Below are 20880 nucleotides of genomic sequence, written 5' to 3'. Positions count from 1 at the left end.
GTACAGAGGAGAAATGGCAGCTGTTTTTATGACGTTGTCGGAAGCAGTCCTCTCAGGCTTAATGATTCCAATGCTGAAATGAACAAGAATGTTGAATATAAATTTCTGGTGTACCGTTCTTTTATATATTATACCCCTGGTAAATCGTATGACTATATCATCTCATGTAACCATATTCCACATAACCCCTGTAATGTTTGATACGCCATTTAATCCAATATGAACTCATTACTCGGAACACATACCATACCGGCCTACGATCCATTGGAGTCTGAGTTACGCCACGTGACCAATAAGAAAACACTTTCTCGTTTAAGTCATATGACTAATTGAATATTAATAGAACTACAACATCTTCTTATCTAAAAATTAATGACGCCACAGCATTTCCCAAAATATCCAGAATAAAATAAATCGCGGACATGACTCATAACTCTAAAGAACATTTCGCTCTCTCGACCTATGACCTCTAACCTGAGATAGCGCCCTGGAAGCCGGAGTTGTAGTCGCATGCCACCTCGTTGTTGACATAGTTCTCACGGTTGTCCTTGTAGTCGTCAGACTGACCAGGACCTCCAACGAGAGCGCCATACAGGGTGTGAGGACTGGGTCCTGCATTCTTCAGGTCCGCGTGAGAACAAGGGGCGGGCATTGAGGGACAGGACCTATGTACATATAACACAATAAATGAAACGGAGCAGATTGTCCGAAACATACCCAGAACATGAGTTGATGAGAGAAGAAAGATATGATTCATAAAGCGATGACGGATTTTCCAGGATATGTCCGGCACAGGTAGCGGGCATAGAAGGACAAGAACAACATACAAATCAATTTGATACACGGATCTTCTTGGACAGAGATCGGAAGATAAAGGTTGGAAACTTCTCTGGGAAAACAAAATTCATTAAGCGAGAATCGGGACAAGAAATCTTGATTAGAAAGATAGCATTACAGACGGAAACTACGTACAAAACACTCTTTATTGGGAACAGGGGAGTGGTCATTGAAGGTCAGTAACTACGTCAACAACATACACGTGCATGTAATTAATTAATCTGCACAAACGTAAATATCGGTTAATACAAGTTTTGTGGGTAGATCAACGATACACAACAAACCAGATAAGTTTTGTACAATAAACCAGCGAGTAAAACTCACTGTACAGTACATCAAAGTGAAGAAGTATGTTTAGGTTATTTACCCTCGTTGGCAATGTGGTGTTAAAATGTTTCGTATATGACGTAACTTTTAACGATCCGCAATTCTAAATAAGATTTTCCTTTTGATCAGCAATACTCTCCCATGGGATATGAGCCAGGTAAATAAATCTGAGGTCTGACTTATTGGAAAATACATTATTGATCAGGTTTGTACAGATACTTTACAAACTGACGCCTTTAAATCCTAGAAGGTTTGCCACACACTGCCGCGTCATCTCGCGAGGACTAACGTAAAAAAAATAAAATACAAAATAAAAACTAAAAAATATATATATATACATAGAGAGAGAGGATCTCACATGAGTGTCAATGTATTATGGAATTTATTAAACGAGTTCAATAATTTGATATGCCACGAGCCGATAGGCGATAGAGAAAACGGGTCGGTTATGTGATAAATATATATATATATGATGTTATTTAAAGCGTTGGCGATTTCGGTTTAATTTTTGTAATCAACTATGTACTACCAACTCCTAGCTCCGACTGTTAATATTCGTTGGTTAAACACCTGTAAAACTACATCATTCTCGGGTCGTCTGATCCCCAGGTTAGTACCCGGATGTGCGTTTTACACTGTAGTACTTACGCAGCTCTGTGGTGAGGGTGAGTGGGTGGGTTGACTCCATAACCAACAACAAAACTCCTTCCGGTATCTCCGAGGGCGTAGTGTATCTGAGACATCGCCCATGCGCGGTAAGCATCGCTGTGTATACCATCCTCGGCAGCTATCAGCGCCATAAACGCCATGTTTGCTGAGAAATATTGAGATATTCTAAAAGGGCTGTGTGCAAAAACGAGAAATGGTCAAAAGCACCTGTATAACAATCAGTTTGAGATATTTCTAAAAAAAAAAAAAAGTTCCTTTTCTGTATAAGGTTCGCACTGTACGATGAACCGGATGTAGTTACCAAAGAATCGGCGAGAAGAAATTACGACGTAAACATGAGGTAAAAGAATCCCTTTAATTTTAATCTGGCATGAGTCCAAACATTGACAATCGTTTTTGGAAGGTTTACAGACACAACGGAAATATATGAACGTTCTTTACACTGACAATATCACATTGTCATTGGTATTTGTAAACACGTGTGATGTCATGAATGGTGTGCTGACTTCAATGCTGCTCCCGAAAACACTCAGAATTCTTATTCAAAGCTAACTCAACTAAAAGCCATAAATATACCAATAAAAAATCAACTTAAATCACACATAATGACAGACAGTACGACCGGGTCAGAGTAATGCAGTACTAAGGCAACGTTACAAACTTAGCTTTACATGTTTTAATTTTCGTTTTGGATCCCGGTATGTGAAATGGTAAACTCGTTATGTCCAGAGGGTCTGTGTACCTTCAAGAAACGATTGTGGATGGTTAAGACTTTGTGACAATTTTCGAAATGTAATTAAAGGGGTTTTCGTTTGTTTTCGTCGTTTTTTTTCGGTCTTTACATTGGTAACTGTATCCTGCCCGCCAAATAGTTTGATAATACAAGGCATAGCTTCAACCAAGTAGGTAATATGAGATCTTACAGGTAATGCATGTTTCGTAACCGAAGGTTTTTTTTATTAACTGATACTTCAGTACCGGACAGGCATAAAGTATGCCACAAAGACCTCCTTAGATAAGAATGTTAATATGCTTCAATCGATAAAATATGAATACATGTATTTGTCCATATTTCTTATTGAAGTTCTGAAGTAGAAGTTACGGATCAATGATGTTTGACATTCGCATCACAATTTGTTTATGCTTCGTTGAATACATGCTGAATGCCACTTCTAGTCATGATATTTTTATGGTGTTAAATCTTATTTTTCCCGGCTGTAAATCACCCACATGAGTATCTGAGAGCTCCCCACTGAAGTCTAAACGCTAGCCCCTTTGGAGTATACGGCACGCTTCCTCCTGGCATCCAGTCGGTGAATGTCGTCTCGATGTCTTGCAGGTAAGCGTCTTTTCCTGTCAGTTCGTACAGAAGAATCTGCAGATCAACAAAATCATGTGTATTTGATTTATTTTATCCCAACAAGAGAGTCCCTGACATGGAGTATACGAGATAGTTTGACAGATAGAAGAAGCTGGCGAGTGGACTGAGAGCACATCAGCTGTCACTTCAAGTATGGATATTTTTCACTTGAGAAATGTTTCAGTAACTATATCAAGAAAGAGAGAGAAGTATTTAAAGAATATATCATTAGGAACATTCAGAAGGCAGGAGTGTTGACATACATTAGACGTTTTGGGAAATCGAACTGTGATTTGTAATTTCAAGTGGTTAGTTTTTTGATTACCTGTAAGTTTTGTCAATCCTGCCCAACTTTTTCCCCACCTTTAAAACTCGTGACCATTAATTACCGAAGAGCTGGCAATTTTTTCGTCCCACGATTGGCCCCAAGCGCCGCCGCTGACGTACCAGTGTTCTGCTTGCGTGAGGTAATCCGTTTCGTTGGTGACTTTGTATAACCACGCCCCCGCCCAAGACAACTCGTCCTCATAAGCGTCAGACCTGGAGATAAAAAAGACATCTCTCGTGGGGTTCGTGCATAAATTTCATCGAGGGAACCTTACATATATAAAGTTGCTGTTCTTAATGGTTCTTCACTCTGTCGATTGTGAAAATTCAAAAATGGATACCCGTTCGAAACCGGAAAAGTTAGAGGACGAAAAGAGAAACACATTGCGGACGGTACGGTATGGCAGAAACTCGTCTGCATACAATTTCAGAACATTTTATGGTATAACGCTGTTCGTCCGCCGCAATTCTGTCTCGAGATTCCACTCAGTTTTCAACTCATACGGTGCCAGCATGGTATTCCGTTGTTTTACTAAATGGTATTTTGATTTCAGAGTTATTGAACTTTTTCTCCGTGTTTTATTCTCAGTCTTGTTTGTTGCATACCTTTATTACCGTTATTATTACCTTCTTATTTCTTTTCATCATCTCCAGATTGAAGAATTCATAAACAGAGCAATATATTTTACATACAAATTTTAGATATTAAGAACAATAAATCATGCAATATAGATTATCATTATTGATCTACAATATATTTACAATGTGTACATTCCTGTTTACTATCATTAGCGATATCCTACAAATATAAATACACGTAAGTGATAAATACCATTTAGACTTCGAATTAATACTCCAGCATATTCGAAAGGTTACATTGAGAGTAATGATAAAAATGATGAGATAAAAGATTTTTTCACATTACAAAACAGATGGTATGACGACTAAATTGACTTTTGTTGTTTTGAATGTGATGTTGCTGAGGTCACTGTAGGCTAATACACATCCTAAGATTATAACATCACAATTTGACGGTTAAGAGCTAGTTACCTGTAGTAACCTGCGGCCGCGGTCACACTGTCGCTGTAACGTCCATGGTATTTGGTCGCAAAGTCGTTCAGCTGCTTGGCATGGGTAAGGAGCTTCGTAGCGAATTCTGGGTCTATCAAACAAACAAATGTTTTGGATTTTTGTACAAAATATCAAATAACGTTTCCTGGACTCTTGAAGAAACACCTTGAAGGAGAGTAATCTTATTCTTCTCTTCAATGGACACCTCAAAATCATAAAAAAATTAATGAATAAAACATTCTTATCCATAGTGCGCAATAAATGAATTGGCGGTATTCTTTGTATGTATCGTCATATTCTTCCGATTTCGACCAAACACCAGAAAAAATAACATTGAAAGACTGTTAAAAGTGCACGCAATAACCTTTGTCCTTGAAAACCAGATAACTAGCAGCCATTGCGGCAGCATATTCTGCAGCAACGTCACTTCCTGGTTTCGTTGCGTCGACTTTATATGCAGGTCTTCTCATGGTCATCTCTTCCGGTCTTCCCCAATACGCGTGATCGGGACCGCCATCTCCAACTTGGACATATAGTTCTTCAGGTGCTGTGTGACATTTCAGCATCCATTCAAGAGGCCATCTTATGCAATCGTATGCATACTCCATCTGCCCTGCGTGCTCGTAAGCGTCTCTAAATCTCAACATACTCCACGCGAGCAAGGTAACGGTGGAAGACATAGGTAGACCGAATTTTACATGGTCACCTGCTAGAATTGATAGAAATAAAGCAATTGATAACAGGAAGTTATATAAATCATAAACAAAAATAACAACATTTAATATTCTCTAGTTATAATGCTTCTAGTAGGATGTTATCTTATTAAATTATTACAATATTACGTAAAATTATTGAGGTTTTAATTGATTTGGAATGTGAGCTAAGCTTTCCTTTTAACTCTACATGTTTACGCTTGCGGACGTGACGTCAGAGCAAGCTTGCCGTACCGTCATACCAGCCCCCAGTGAGATCTTCCCCGTTTAGTCCTCGGTCGGTCAAGGCCGAATCCCCTCTCCATGGTATCCGATTGGTTGGAGGTAGTTTCCCTGACCGCTGGGCCTCATAGAATAGAATCGACTTCTCTAATATCTCATCATAATCGTACTTCGTATCCGTAGCTGAAAATAAAGAATAGAGCTTCCCTTTTATACTGGGTGTGTACGCGGTGCGTGTTTTTGTTCGGCCAGCTAATTAAATCAGTGCAACCAAAGGGTTCCCTACAATAATATGGTAGTTGGTAAACTGAGTATGTAGTTCCCGACAAATTATATTTAATGCTAAAGATGTATAAAAGATATCATACTGTTGTAACTATATATATTGCTGCTATTAAGACAGAAACGATAATGTTTAACCATAAAAATGTTGGGCTTTGTGATGGAGATACTCTCATTTTCGTTTGAAATGGTTTTTATAACAGGGGAATCGGGGAATCATTCTTCCTTGCTGTTAAAACATAAATTAATACCTTTGATTTCGTATAAAGTAGAAATATTGTGGGTGTGAACAAAGCTATTTTTGGCTACTACATCTAATGTCTAATACTGTACCTACACGGAACAACTGTCGGAACTGTTTGTCCGTCTTTCGCGAAGTTAATTAGCTCGGCCACAGCTGTAGGCGCTGTATCGCCTGCAAATTGTCCCTGAAAGACAATGTCGAGCGTCGATCCCGGAAGTGCAATGCCATACTCTGGTCTGTTGTTTATAATCCACAACAACCCATCATCAGATTTTTTCACGACTTTTCCAATCTTGTCATCCATCTCCTATCAATACAACGATAAAACAGGTCGACGTGACGTCATGATCTACTAAATAATATCAGAACAAGTCTAACCCTGTTATTACCAATACCATTCAAACACCTCACGTGCTGATATCGTACGAAATGTCCAAGTAAACTTTATGACTGAAAAAAATCAATTAAAGATGCATGAATTATGTGTTATCGAACTACATGTAAATTTAATACCTTCAGCAATGGTACAAATGTACAATGGTACAATCGCCTGAAGATTGCCGAGACACGGCTTGAAAACGTTAGTGATAATAATAAGTTTATTTGCCTTGTTGGCCTTTTATGTTTATATATATATATATATATATATATGACGATACGCAAGTGATTATGTAAAGCAAATTGTTTTCAAAAACACACAAGAAAAAGTTAAGTTAGCTAAGCTGTGAAAACGTTATGCGAAATGCTGACTTAACATTTTCTTGTGTGTGTGTTTTTTTTAACAATTTTCTTTATATATATATATATCAGCCCATTAAAGTCTGTGTTGTTTGTTCTTCAGTTTCCAAGGTTTACATTTCGTGAGGTAAAGGTGTATGGTGGTTATAGAGTAACAAATAAAATATTATAATAAAATTAATGAAATAGAGAAAAGAAAACCAAACCAAAGTGCTGAGCTGTAGAGGGAAGAATAATGATTAAAAAATAGTTATCAAAACATCCAGAAACACAGAGTTTATATGAAATGCAGAACAAAACAAAGACAAATATTGGACTTTTTGATGCCATCCAAATTACCTGACCGTACCCGTTTTCTTGAAAGATGTATTATAAAGTAATAAAGAGCTTAGGGGTGGAAATCTAGTTAGGATCCTATGGACAAAAAATTGATTTCTCGGGAACATCATCCAATTCTAATGATATTGGTATAACTCGTGGTTCGAAAGGTTTTCATACAAATTTAAATACCAGAGAAGTGAAAATATACAGGTTATCACAACTTAGAATCGCCAGAGACCTGGCCCCACTTGTATAAAATAACTCAAGCCCAGATTTTCCTCAGCTAATATCTCCTTGAAAATATCTTGTATGAAAATTCCTCAAGGAATTTCAGGACATCCTAGCCGATGACTTCCTCCTGTTCCTTGAGAAAATTTTATACAAGCCGTTTTAGAGGAGATATTAGCTGAGGAAAATCTCGACTTGAGGAAAGATACGACAAGTGTTTACAATTCCCTTCCGACTTCCGCTTACTATTCATTTGTAGCACAAATGTTATTTTCGAAAATGTCTACATTGAAATAATTATTTCAGAAAATGCCCGTTTTGGAACTTGCGAAATAGTCACATTAAGATATCTACGTATATGTTAATGAGTTGGTGTGTTGGTACGTCCCTCGGGACCTGTATATAAGGTACAATAGTACCTGATACTGTATCGGTTCATTAAGGATTCTGAGAGTTCTATAGCCGACATAGAACAGATTATCACATGATGAAATTGACCTTGAGTGCTGCTTGTCTCGTGAGAATGTTGACCTCTAGTGTTGTGGATCACGTAAGAGTGTAAACGAGAACACACGCAATCGAATAATTACTGGACACCAAATGAATCGTTGTACTAGGCCAACAACATTGTGATTTGCGTTGTAAATGTTTTCTGATGATTAAAAAAATTCCCAAAGTTTAAAGCGTCATGCATCGCAGTCATGCGTTGTATCAAATTCCTTCATACTAACGCACTCGCCTTTCACCTATTCGTCCGGGTTCGATTCCTGGAAAGGCTCGACCACGTGGGCACTCCGGTTTCCTCTCGCATTAAGACCCTTCGCGCGCTATTATTCAGATCAAGATGAGTTGTCTTTTTTTCCAATTTAAAATAAATAAAGTTAATTTTTATAGTTATTAATTTCTGTGTGTTTATCATCTTAATGCTCCCAAATCAACACTAATGATATTCCACATACACCGGGAAAAAGTTATTACCATGTTATCGGAGACGCCCTGTATATCTGTTTAGATACAATTGTAGATGGAATTCGTATACCCTACGACAGTGTGTACCAGTGACCCAAATTCCGTTTTCATCGCCTTCAAATGTCCTTAGTTGTTTGTGAGGATGTAAATACGACTAACCCTTTCTTTCAAATGAACACATGAAAGTGTTTAAGGTATCCAGTCCTGATAGACTCGACTCTCTACTACTCTGAACTACTTTTTAAGTAAAGCGGACTGTTTCCGTTTGTTTCATTAGTATTCTCTGTCTTCCAATACCTGATGAAGACTCGGAGAGATTATTGTCAGTATTGTTATGAATTATTCATGCTACTATCTATTTTTTTTTCAAACATGCAATGCATCTCACACATTTGACACACAAAATATTAGTGTGAATGGCTGATATATATTACAGAATTAATAAAACACAAGTTCGATGTCTTAAATATTATAAAACTGAACAGTAACGGAAACGGGATAGAAGGACCAAAACACGAAAAAAGAAAGGGAAAAAAAAAACCGAAGGTAAGTAGGCGAATAAACATTACTTATAGAGTTGTGCACTTCTGAACTTCTGAACATACCACTCGAAATGATGACGTCACTCTATTGAATACGTCATTATAAGCCGAATTCTTACCTGGATTCTGACCATAGGCGAGGAGAACTTGATGATAAGTTCCCAACCATCAATCAGCTCATCAGCATGGAAGACGAAGTGACCTTTAATGTTGTTTCCCCAGTCGTGACCGCTGGTCATCGGCACATGGACAGTGTGACCACAGGCCAGTACGGCCGCCAATATGAAGAAATACAGCATCTTTCTTGGGAAAAAATTAAAAAAAAAAAACCCCGTAAAGTTATCAATACTCAGTGTTTACAAGAGTTGCTTCCCTTGGTAGAGGAATTTTATATTTTTTGTCAGAATGGATAACAAACTACGTGGATTGATCGTCGATGTTGACGTCATAACATTTATTTTCGACAACTATCAAAGTGTCTTATTAGACTGACAGATTTCAGGTTAGCTTCTGTAGCGTGCTGGGTCGAATTCCTGTGCTAAAATTAATGATGCGGACATTACAAAATATAGTATCTATATTTAAACAAGACCATTTATTTCGATTTATCGGTTATTTGTGTCTAGCACTGAATACTGGACCAAAATTAGTAACGGTAGGTTTTCGCGATGATCTATATACGGGTTAGCAAAAGTGATGTGACTAGCCACAGGCCTACATGTTAAAGGGGGACGTCTCTGATATAGCTATTAATACTACTAGTTTCTGTTAGACTAAAGGTTGATAATTATCCCCCTGATGAATGTACTGGTATCCTTGATGTAGAACATTGATATACAAAATTCACTCTTTTTCTTTATCAAGAGAGAAGTTAACTTCGTGTGAATATATTACCGAAACTATATTCATTCCTTAAAACGACTTTGAAATAATAATTGCAATGTTATTTCACAAAACTAGAGAAACATTGAACCAACTTTAGATAATATCAAGTTATATTATAACCAGTTTTGACTAAATTATCTAACTGATTTAACCGTTGTCATGGTAATAGGAACCAAAATAACTGGACTGTAGAAAATATCACCATGTAGCATTACAAGAAAAATATATAAGGTTATAAAAACAACCTATATCTTATATTTAAAATGTTTATTTTGATGGATATTGTGTACATATATCATACATGTAATATTTATTCTCTGTTTTATGCTGAGAGATTAATAATTTCAGAGCGCTTTTATTTGAGGCAGGTATCACGATGTAGATGGCCTGTAACTGAAAGAAACGCAACTTTCTCGCTGTTTACTGGGTCATGTTGTGGTCAGTATTATGACTGAATGGGATCCCTTACCGATATATCACAGGGACAGTTAATTTTGTCTGGACCCATCGGCCGTGGACGATTCAAAGCAAAGGCGAAGGGCGATGCCTCTTGCATGTAGTGAGTAAAGTTTCTGTCATTTATATGCAAAACAGGTTTATGTAGAATCGTGAAACAAAGACAATTGATTTTTTTACCATTGCAGACAGGTGATTAAATATCACAAACATAAAATTTACGCCGATGTTAAAATTACCTTACCAGTTACTACTTTGAAATGTATGCAAATAAAATAATTATATTACACATGTATTCTAATTTATTAATTAAATATACACAGTTGGAAATTGACAGCTGTCAAAATCCTAACACTGTTAGTGTAAGTCTATGTAGAGAACAGAGATGTGGATGATTACGATTTTCACGGAACGGAACCATATGACGCCTTTCCTTACCTGTGCGTCTCCGTCAGCGAGCACCAGTATTGTGTCAGTTCTTACGTTAAGAAGCCACTGCGTTACCACGTGATTTCGATTATGAAAGTTCAATTGGTCATCGTTCCAAATTGAAATGTTTACATTTGTCGACGGTACACAAGGGCGGTGCTGTCGCATCAGATGACCAAGATATACTTATCTAAGGAATACCTCTGTTGCGAGTTATTCAGAAAGATGAATATAGACTTATATAGAGTTACATAATCTGATTTACCATTATAAAAAATACACATTCTCGAATCCGAAGTGTATTTCAATATTGTGTAATTCAAAACTTTCAAACTCTTATGTATAGTACTTTGACGAAATAGAGGTGACGAGAGGCTGCGCACATACGAGTGCTTGGTGCATTAAGAACAGGTGAACTTATAGCTAAGAGGGTCAAAGTCAGAATTATAACAACTTTTTGAGATCAGCACCCCAAACCGACGAGAATACACCGATATAAAAACAAAAAATGAACAAACTTAAATTCGATGACTCGGGATATGCGATATGAACGAAGTACAAATTTTTGCGGAGACCCCTGAAAGTTAACGGAATGGCAAGCGTTTTTGTTATTTTTTGTCGCGTTCTTAAATGAGAACAAAGTTGACGACAACGGAACCACCAGACATACACAATTGCTAACGAGTTTGAAACACGTGATTTTATATCGCACAAGGAAATAACGTATTTTCTCACGAGATCATGATGACGATCATAAAACATCCTTAACTTGCATCTTTTACGGAAATCGTGATGCTGGGAACTGACAAACCATTAAATACTCATCAACTGCGTCGCGTGAACATCGTAGGTTAGAAAGCAGACTCCTTACCATCTAGCGATGTTAGATAACGGCGCTTGGTGGAAAGGTATACTTTTGGTTTCGTCGTTAGAAATTCTGTGGAAAACGGCAAATTTCGAATAAAAGCTGCTTTCATGCCCTTGGAGGTACGATAAGGGGATTCCAACCCAAAGGCAAAATGATTAAGTTGACTAACAGGAGTTTTTCTAACTCTGAATGGTATTTACTATAAACATGTCAATCAATCTTACTATATCAAACAGGTTCAATGATTGTAATTATGAAGCTTGCCGAGCCAGAAGTTCGTCTCCTGAATTATGTTTCTTCAAAAACATCCGTCAATATCACGATAGGATATGCTTTCTCTTCAGAGCTTAACCAAGGAGATCCATGTATTAGCTGTTTTCAAAGCACGTTTGTACTGGTGATCTGACCGGGAAACGATCGCTAATGAGTATGGTACAGAGTGAATTTGTAATTCTCGATTAAACTTGCAATCTTTTGTAAGATATCGATGTTCCTGGTTTATACCATGGTAATGAATATCATTTCTGTTTATCTATAGAATAATTTGTAGAAGAAAACAAGTTATGGAATTTTATGTGATAAAAGTGTCGGTACTTCCTTCTCGGTCTATTGTGTCATGAAGAATTTACAGAAAAAAACATACACTAAAAACAAGAAGCTTTTCTACTGGTTTTCCTATCTGACAACATTGAACACTTTGATTTTATTGTAATATTTCGGACGAACCGCGGTTGTGAACTGTATGAAGTGACACATTGCCTTACTGATAAGGCTTACAGGTTTAGTAGAGGAGATAACACCAACACCAAGGTCTACCTCTTCTCGATGACATCGTTACCAATCTACAGGTACACACAATGGCTACCAAACTTGTGTTATTTCAAGTAGCATTTACACATCATTCTTCTTAATTCTATCATTTTTATCTCGTAAAATAATTTGTTCGTGATGTATCCGTCAATAGGTTCTCTAGTATCTGCTAGTAATCTGTTTATTTTTGTCTTTTCATCAAGTGTGTATATCTGTGTTTAGTGTAATATCCTTCACAGTTTTGGTCAAGGAAAAACCGGTACTCGTTTGAAAAAACTTTGGTTTAAATTGTTGATGATACATGATGTATCGTTAATGATACCGAGCGGCGATATTTTGTGTACGTTTCGTGAACTAAAAAACTGCATTTCTTGTCGTTTAATTGATAAATCCAGTACATTTCTGTTGATTGTCGGTGTATTGCTGACCTCGACCCATAACACCTCTGATCGCGCATAATCACCTGATAAGTCATGTCCACAAGTCAGTAATATATTTTGAAAACATCGACAACATAATTAAAGGTTAAATTTACTGCATTTGTCAATAGTTATTAAATATGGAAGATTTTATAAACTTTTAGCAGTCGGGATCAAATCGTCACAAAATACGACTTTTGTATATTTCAGCTGTAGACAGGGGACTTAACCCATTCCTGAATTACCTTATATATCCATTTTAAGGGTTCACTCTCATGATAGGCAATACGTGTTTTAAATGTGCAACTGATAAGATGTTAAAAAAACGAGTTGTTGTTGTGATATGACATCGTCGCCTTGTCGAAACGAATGATTGGAAGAGGAAAGTCTGTTGTTTAATTCAAATCAACGTCGTGAGAAATATACAGAAAACAGTCCTTCAACATATTTTTGTAGGAAAATGGCTGTCGGCCTTGTTGTTATTCTGACATCCTTGTTGCCCTGTCTACACGCCTCGTTGCCTGTTATGGCTAGTGTCAGTTTTACCGGGATGCACGACTGGGGAAACAGATTCGAGGGCACGCTTGTGTTTCCGGTAGAAGAGGAGGTGTATGGTTGGAAGGTTACGATAGATTTTAACTATCCCGTCATCCTACAGCTCAGCGTAAGTAGGTCACTGTATCCCTCATCTTAGGTACTATAGGGTATCCTGCATGAGCCAAGAGAAAAATATCAGGGCTCGTATTCATGAAACCATTCTCATGCTCAAGCATAGGTTTTGTGTTCAAGCAAACTGTTTTATAATTCACCTAAATCATATAAAATAATACAAATGTCAAATTTAAACCTTGAATATAGCTTTGACTTGAAGTCTTTTCAAAATTGATTTTAAGTCTTTGGCAAAATCAGCCTTATTTATTAATTTTTAACTTAAACAAGACATAAGACTTGAGCACAAAATCCATGCTTGAGCATGAGAACGGTTTCATGAATACGGGCCCAGGTGTCAGCTGCACGGACAATATCCGTTTATTTATTTAGAACGAAGAGGGCTAATGAAGAAAGTGATTTTGTTGGTGATTTTTAATTATCAGATTTTCTAGTGAAAAATCTTGTGTTTTTCGTTTGATCAATATTTGATTTAAAATAAGAAGTCACGTTTATTGAAACACTCTATACAAGAGCTGTCTGTTGACAGTCACTCTTACTAGTAACGATTATCACCATGTAAAACATACAGGCATGCTTTTAACAATATTAACACTATTTTCTTTAGAAAGACCCATTCTTTATTTTAGAAGATATGAAATCTGATTTTTGCGGTTAACTACCACTGAGCCATATTTTGAAAAAAATCGAATTTTGTCTTGTTTAATTTTTACCGTTTCTGAAATTTTTGTATGGAGAAGGAATTTAACCTTCACTCTGGTTTACTGAACAGCACGAGAAGACAACCATTCACAGTTCTTCATTTGACAAAAAAAGGTTTGTGTTGGTCAACAACCTCAGTCACGGAATTATGCATGACAATTCCACGTTGGCAATGACTATCGGCGGCCAGTACAACCGTTCGACCTCTGACCCTCCAATAACAGCCACCGCAACATTCGTGAACCTTATACATGACGGCCAAGTCGTGATTTCAGCATCACCAGCAGGTAGGATGACAAATATCAAATATTCATTATACCGTTTAAAAAATATCTGGTATGTTTCGAAATCAACATTTTTATTATAAATAGAAAATGACATGTTGAGGTTAATTTAATTTTTTTAAAGTGATTTTGGAGAGTAATAATTGTGGAATGATAATGCATTTCAGGCAGATTTAATTGAACTAGCTCCAAAACGACTTAAAACGAGAACAGTTTGGAGCTCTGACTACTGCGCGATCATTCGCAAGTGATGCCTTTCTCTTCGTTACACATACACTGGCGTTGTATGTATAAATGCACCTATTGTATAAAGTTATATATTTGATCCTACCTTTTAAGTCCCGTCCGAGAAGTACAACTATGCTGAGGTTCTGGAGAAGTCGATTCTTTTCTATGAAGCTCAGCGGTCAGGTAAACTACCTCCTACTAACAGGATACCGTGGAGAGGAGATTCAGCACTGCTCGATCTCGGCGAACATTTCGAGGATCTCACTGGGGGGTGGTATGACGGTATGTATGCTGTATTGTTATAAACGAGAGCATTAGGAAATCCTCAATGAATTAAAAAATAGATGACGATTTATATATATCAACTTTACATCAGTGATAATTGTATCAGTTCCGTGAAAATAGTATAAATATACCATAAATACGCGTTTTCAGTTCTTATATATATATATTTGAACGTTTAAAACAATCGCAATTGAAATCTTGCAGCAACAAGGCTTTTTATTCGTTAATTTAGTTAGTTGGTCAAAAGTTATTTTGTTAGTTACATAATGAGTTAATTGATAGTTAGTTGATGGTTAGTAAGTTAATGAATGGTTAGTTTGCTAGTTACGTCGTTAATTGATAGTTAGTGAGTTAAGTAATTGTAAGCTTATTAGTTACTTACTTAGTTAATTAATAGTTAATGATTTGGCTGTTTATGGATAATATCTGGTGGTTGTCTCAACTATGCTTACTAGTTGACGACATCTAATTTGAGAAGGACATCAATGGATTCCTAAGTGGGCATTACGATGTTATGGAAATTTACACGGTACTAAAAAAGTAAAATATCTGGTTTATAAAGATTCATGTATCGAAAACACGAAGATTATTATCATATATTTTATAGATTTATCTTTTACAAGAAAAACTAAAGTAGGAAATATCCTTGGTGTTTGTCATCACTATGTTTCCTGGTGACATATAACCTTGTTAGTTCCTAACACTTACATGTACTTATGCTGTAGATGAATGCTATTTATTTGATTATATGTCAGCTGGTGATCACATCAAGTTCGGCTTTCCTATGGCTGGAAGTGTATCAATGCTGGCCTGGGGTCTTATTGAGTTTAAGGACGCTTATGCTGCCGCTGGACAATTGGACTATATGTATGATTGTATCCGCTGGCCTCTCGAGTGGTTGATGAAAGCCCATACTAGTCGTAACGAGCTTTATGTTCAGGTCAGGCCAGATTTCATGTCCATAGCTGTGAAATGTTTGTAAGATGATGTCCTATCATTAAATTACATAGTTAGATTGTTGATGTCATTACAGAGATTCTTTTGATGATATGCGTAAAAAAAATCTGCATTTTGAATATCGACAATTTTATGACAAGTTTCTGGCATCACGCTGAATTGATGATAGGTGACGTCATGACATTGCTATAATTCAAACAAGAAAAAACCAGCTGCATTTGGTGTGATGAAACATAAATTAAAACAAAAATCACGGAATGTCTCTAATCACAGTGATAAAGAAAAAACGTGTGATAAGATATACCAATGGATGCCAATACATTTGGCATATTTACCTGTATAAATTGTTTTGTATTGGACTGAAATCTCTAAGTTCAGACAAGATTTTATAAAATACTTTATTGACTGACATCAGACAAAGGAAATTAAATACTTTCTAAAGTACAGTAACCAGTGTGTAAATATGGTGATAATAAACGGAGAAACTTACGTTTACCGTTATCATCAACTTTCTAAACTCACATTGAATACCGATCTACAACACTGTTATATCCCCTTTATCATCACCAAGACGTGTACTTTACAATCATCTCGTCCAACTGTTTATCCGTTTTTCTACTTGCTAATGAACACATTCCCGTAGGTCGGGCAGGGTAACCTTGACCACCGTTTCTGGGGAAGACCAGAAGACATGGCAATGGCACGACCACCCTATAAAATTACTGCACAAAGACCCGGAAGTGACGTAGCTGGCGAGTACGCGGCAGCCATGGCGGCAGGTTATATTGCATTTAAGGACAAAGGTGAGAATTGAAAGAGAAAGGTATTTGTTAAAATAGAAAAAACACTTAAGCAAAAAAGCTGATTCTGTAAGGTACTATAGCTGTTCAGTTACTAATGTTTCCTTAAATGACATAATTTCCCATCAATGAAAATGATGATTGGTCGGTGGGAGTGGTTTTTATTACCATTAACTGTTACAGATAACTGATAACCTAGATCGTTTTTAGATCCCAATTTCGCTGCTGACCTCCTGAGACATGCCAAGGAAATCTATACCTTCGGTCTGGAATACAACAGTACGTACACTAAAAGTCTTCCTCAATCAGCAGCCCAGTTCTATGGGTAAGTTTTACGATCGCGCATGCGTGAAAGCAAGCACGTATTGATTCATGCACCTATTTTTCAACTCTTGAGTACCGCTCATTCGGAAATATCTCACAGTTCCTCCTTTCGTTACTTCTCTTATGTATGTGTTCATACTCTGCGATGTGGGCCAAATATAATTATAGAAAGACGAAAGCTAACAATTGAGAACATTGGAAGTAACCAGGATACAGTTTATAATATAAAATTATAGAAAGACGAAAGCTAACAATTGAGAACATTGGAAGTAACCAGGATACAGTTTATATGGGGTTTAGCGTCCTTTACAATGTCCGGATCCAAAGGGTCCAATTAGGGTGGATGTCAAAAGATATACGAAGTGTGGAAAATAAAGTACAGAATGAGAACAAGATTTGAAAAATAAAAATGTCAAGATTATAAGCATTGCAATAGATGCTGCAGATCTCCTCAATGTCCCATGGGAAGAAAACACGGAAGACAATCCTGGAATCTGCGGGGGGAGGGGTTGTCACATTAAATCGCCTCTTACGAAGCAGCAGCGGAAAACAGCTGATATTATTGTTAGGCTTTGCTGTGTCTCCTAAACAAAAGGCATAGTAGGGAAAACAATATGAAAATGACAGCTGACATATTCTGTCCCGTCCGTCTACCAGGTTACAAATTTGTCCTGAACGGAACGATCATTACCATGACACACTAATTGATTCAATTTAAGCATACTGATAGCAACTTGTCCTTAACTTTTCAGGTCCTCGGACTACGATGATGAATTGTGTTGGGGAGGGGCATGGCTTTATTTAGCCACAGGAGAAGAAAAGTATCTTAATGACTCCAGGAAATATCATCGTCCAGGAACGAGCTGGGGACAGTCTTGGGGTAACAAGGAGTTAGGTTGTAAGGTAATTTATACTGAGACATAACGACTTTAAAGCTTAAAATATACCAAGTAATAAACCTTCTTTAATTTGAACATAAATTATTGCACATCAGTAGCAAAAGGATTGAGCACAAGTTTTACAACTTATATTAAGCCCTTTGAAAACATGTTAATACACACACATTATATTTACAAGGTGGCATTAGGATATAATAGCAATGAAACAATAATAAACAAGTTTAATGTGAGAGAGAGAGAGAGAGAGAGAGAGAGAGAGAGAGAGAGAGAGAGAGAGAGAGAGGAGAGAGAGAGAGAGAGAGAGAGAGGAGAGAGAGGGGGGGGTGGGGGGAGGGGGGAGAAGGAGGGGGAGGAGGAGGTGTATAACACGAGCTATATACTTTGCATATATGTAGATCATGCATCTGCTCCTTCTTTTCTTTTCACCTTAGATAGATGATGACAGATTGGAGGCATTATGTTCCAATGAAGTATTATTCCAACTGTTACAGGTGCTGCTCCACAATGTCACTGGTGATGATAAATATGCGGCCGACATTATCGGCACGTTCGCGGATTGGATGCCAGGAGGCACGGTTCCCTACTTCAGCAGTGGTCAAGCGTTTCGTGACAAATGGGGATCTCTGAGACATACCGGTACGTAGCCATTTATCTTAGGACCTAACTGTAACAATCCGTATAATTTTTTTATCGAAACTTTGAGCCTCATAAAACAGACTTCAAAGTTGACTCTTACCTGCAGCAGTGTTCGTGAATTTCTTTACCTTCTGAATATAAACATTGCGGATACGCGAAGTTTGACGATCTTATACAAAGGAAAAAGGTGCTGAAATCATAAAACTACTTTGGTATATATTTTTGTAGCCAATATGGCGTTTGTGGCTTTAGTAGCCGCTGAGCATGGACTTCATAGTACCGAATACCGCGCATGGGCAAAGTCGCAGATCCATATCGCTCTTGGTGACACCGGAAGAAGTTTTGTGGTAGGCTTTGGAGTAAATCCACCCAGTCATCCTCATCATCGGTCAAGGTCAGTATGAAATCTGCAATTGAATAGATGGTTCATGTAGTCAATAGCATGTCATCTTTACAGAGATAGAGGATTGAATAAACTGCAAGAATAAAAATGACGCAGTAGGGAACAACATATAATCAAACCTCGCGCTCTTCTGCCCAATACCTTACATGGACGTATTGTCTAATAGTGTCTAAAGGGCCTGTTGGTGACAGCCAGTGCTTTGTTGGATTAACGTTTGTGCCTATGAATGTTAACTGTAAGCAAAGCATGATTATGTTGATGTTCGTATAAATCGCTAGGTGACTATAGGATATATCAACTTTCGGATACATAGCAACTAAACCAGCTTTTGATACTTTTCAGGTCCAGATCAGCTTTTCTGACCATACAGGGTCAGTTAAAAATGTCATCCAGGAAAGCGTAGCTTGAATATTAAAAAACCCACTTTACATTAATTTTATATACGGATGGGTATAACAATCATTGATGGCCAAATACACGGCTAGAACCTGCTGATATTCACACAGATCAATCACATGATCATCGGTAGGTAACTGTCAATAGATTCTTTCTTGTTGATTCAGTTCCTGCCCGATGATGCCAGCACCTTGTTCCCAGGAGGCGTTGACAAGGCCAGAACCAAGTCCACACACTGTATACGGTGGCCTGGTGGGAGGACCAAGTCATGAGGGCGGTTATAAAGACGACAGGCAAGATTATGTCCAGAACGAGGTTGCCTGTGATTACAACGCAGGTTTCCAGTCAGCCGTTGCAGGTCCGTTGATAATATGAATGATAACTACTGGTTTAACAGCAGGCAGGGCTGCGTTTTATGGACTGTATTTTAGCATTTTGCAAAACCTATTTTTGATGTACTAACTTCCCTCTAAAACGAGTCTTTGAGAGACTTAACAGCTGTTTCCTGTTTCAATTTTCAACATAGGCTTCCAACTTATCTATTCTTAAAGTCCAATTGAACGGTACTCTTCACCTCGATGTTTTAGTACAAACCATGTTTTTGTCCCGGACATCAACTAGTTTCTCCTCGTATCCTCTGTAATGGATCAATATATCTATTTGAAATTTGATTTGAAATTGAATGAGTGGTCGCGAAATGCAGGCCAAACTTTTATTTAGTACCGATAAACTCGGGTATTTCAGAGTTATGATAATGGAACGTGGAAAAAATTCTAAAATTTTTCTTTAAAATTATTATAATTGTGTAAAATCTTTATGACGTCATAGTCAGAGTGTTGGATTATTGTGTAAAGGTGTAATCATTTGAGACGTCATAGTCAAAGTGTTGGATTATGTTGTAAATGTGTAATCCTTTATCACGTCATAGTCAGAGTGTTGTATAATTTGGTAAATGTGTAATCCTTTATGACGTCATAGTCAAAGTGTTGGATTATTTTGTAAATGTGTAATCCTTTATGACGTCATAGTCAAAGTGTTGGATTATTTTGTAAATGTGTAATCCTTTATGACGTCATAGTCAGAGTGTTTGAGTAACTTGATATTTATTTTGTAAACGTAGTCGATATTAACAATAAATAAAAACGTCCATCACAATCATTCTAAACTAGCTATACCATTGAATTTATTTATTCTTTTTGTTTTATTTGCAGGCCTAAAGCATCTCTCTATTACCGGTCAACTGCCTTAACTGCTTGGGTCTATTTTCTTTTTATAATAAAACCAGTTTGTCACCTACATTTTCGAGTTGTTATTTTTGGTTCAGTCTAAATAAGATGTTTTATTTTGGATTTCAGAATCTTAATATTTCGTTAATTCATTAGTTCGTAATGTTTTATCTTCCCTAGTTTATCCTTTCGGACAATTTCTGTGTGTTTACCGAGTAAGGTACTAATCTCATAGTCTCGCTTAGTCATACTCTTGTTGTTTGTACACGTAATGAAGCGTTTTGGTGAGTGAGACTATTTGTTGCTATAACCGCCATGTTGCTATCCGCCATTGCAAACTATTACTGGGAGTTT

General features: G+C 37.2%; 2 protein-coding genes across 2 annotated transcripts; one reads left to right on the top strand and one right to left on the bottom strand.

The window, feature by feature from the left end:
• On the bottom strand, positions 1-9149 carry LOC132547068 (endoglucanase G-like). The gene is made up of 10 exons (XM_060210820.1): positions 8970-9149; positions 6146-6359; positions 5539-5709; positions 4956-5300; positions 4571-4682; positions 3583-3733; positions 3064-3208; positions 1813-1978; positions 475-665; positions 1-73 (listed from the first exon to the last, which is right to left on the bottom strand). The coding sequence occupies exons 1-10, from the start codon at positions 9147-9149 to the stop codon at positions 27-29; spliced, it is 1722 nt and encodes a 573-aa protein (XP_060066803.1). The 3' UTR covers positions 1-26.
• A 4028-nt stretch (positions 9150-13177) lies between these two features.
• On the top strand, positions 13178-20549 carry LOC132547052 (endoglucanase E-4-like). The gene is made up of 11 exons (XM_060210802.1): positions 13178-13381; positions 14159-14375; positions 14712-14882; positions 15641-15825; positions 16486-16645; positions 16853-16967; positions 17719-17869; positions 18357-18501; positions 18730-18895; positions 19468-19658; positions 20512-20549. The coding sequence occupies exons 1-11, from the start codon at positions 13178-13180 to the stop codon at positions 20547-20549; spliced, it is 1743 nt and encodes a 580-aa protein (XP_060066785.1).
• Positions 20550-20880: the final 331 nt, after the last annotated feature.

This window comes from Ylistrum balloti, unplaced genomic scaffold (genome assembly GCF_031769215.1).
Source record: "Ylistrum balloti isolate Yb309-2 unplaced genomic scaffold, AGI_CSIRO_Ybal_v1 Utg369932, whole genome shotgun sequence".
Taxonomy (NCBI): domain Eukaryota; kingdom Metazoa; phylum Mollusca; class Bivalvia; order Pectinida; family Pectinidae; genus Ylistrum; species Ylistrum balloti.
The sequence above is the reverse complement of the archived record's forward strand: the minus strand, read 5'-3'. Positions and strand labels throughout refer to the sequence as shown.

Excerpts from the sequence above, each read along its gene's own strand:
- LOC132547068 (XM_060210820.1), bottom strand. The coding sequence starts at position 9,149 with ATGCTGTATTTCTTCATATTGGCGGCCGTACTGGCCTGTGGTCACACT. Across the intron at positions 6,360-8,969 it reads CGCCTATGGTCAGAATCCAG|GAGATGGATGACAAGATTGG; the intron begins GTAAGAATTCGG and ends TTGTATTGATAG. Across the intron at positions 5,710-6,145 it reads AGTTCCGACAGTTGTTCCGT|CTACGGATACGAAGTACGAT; the intron begins GTAGGTACAGTA and ends CTTTATTTTCAG.
- LOC132547052 (XM_060210802.1), top strand. The coding sequence starts at position 13,178 with ATGGCTGTCGGCCTTGTTGTTATTCTGACATCCTTGTTGCCCTGTCTA. Across the intron at positions 16,968-17,718 it reads TCAGCAGCCCAGTTCTATGG|GTCCTCGGACTACGATGATG; the intron begins GTAAGTTTTACG and ends TTAACTTTTCAG. Across the intron at positions 18,896-19,467 it reads CATCCTCATCATCGGTCAAG|TTCCTGCCCGATGATGCCAG; the intron begins GTCAGTATGAAA and ends TTGTTGATTCAG.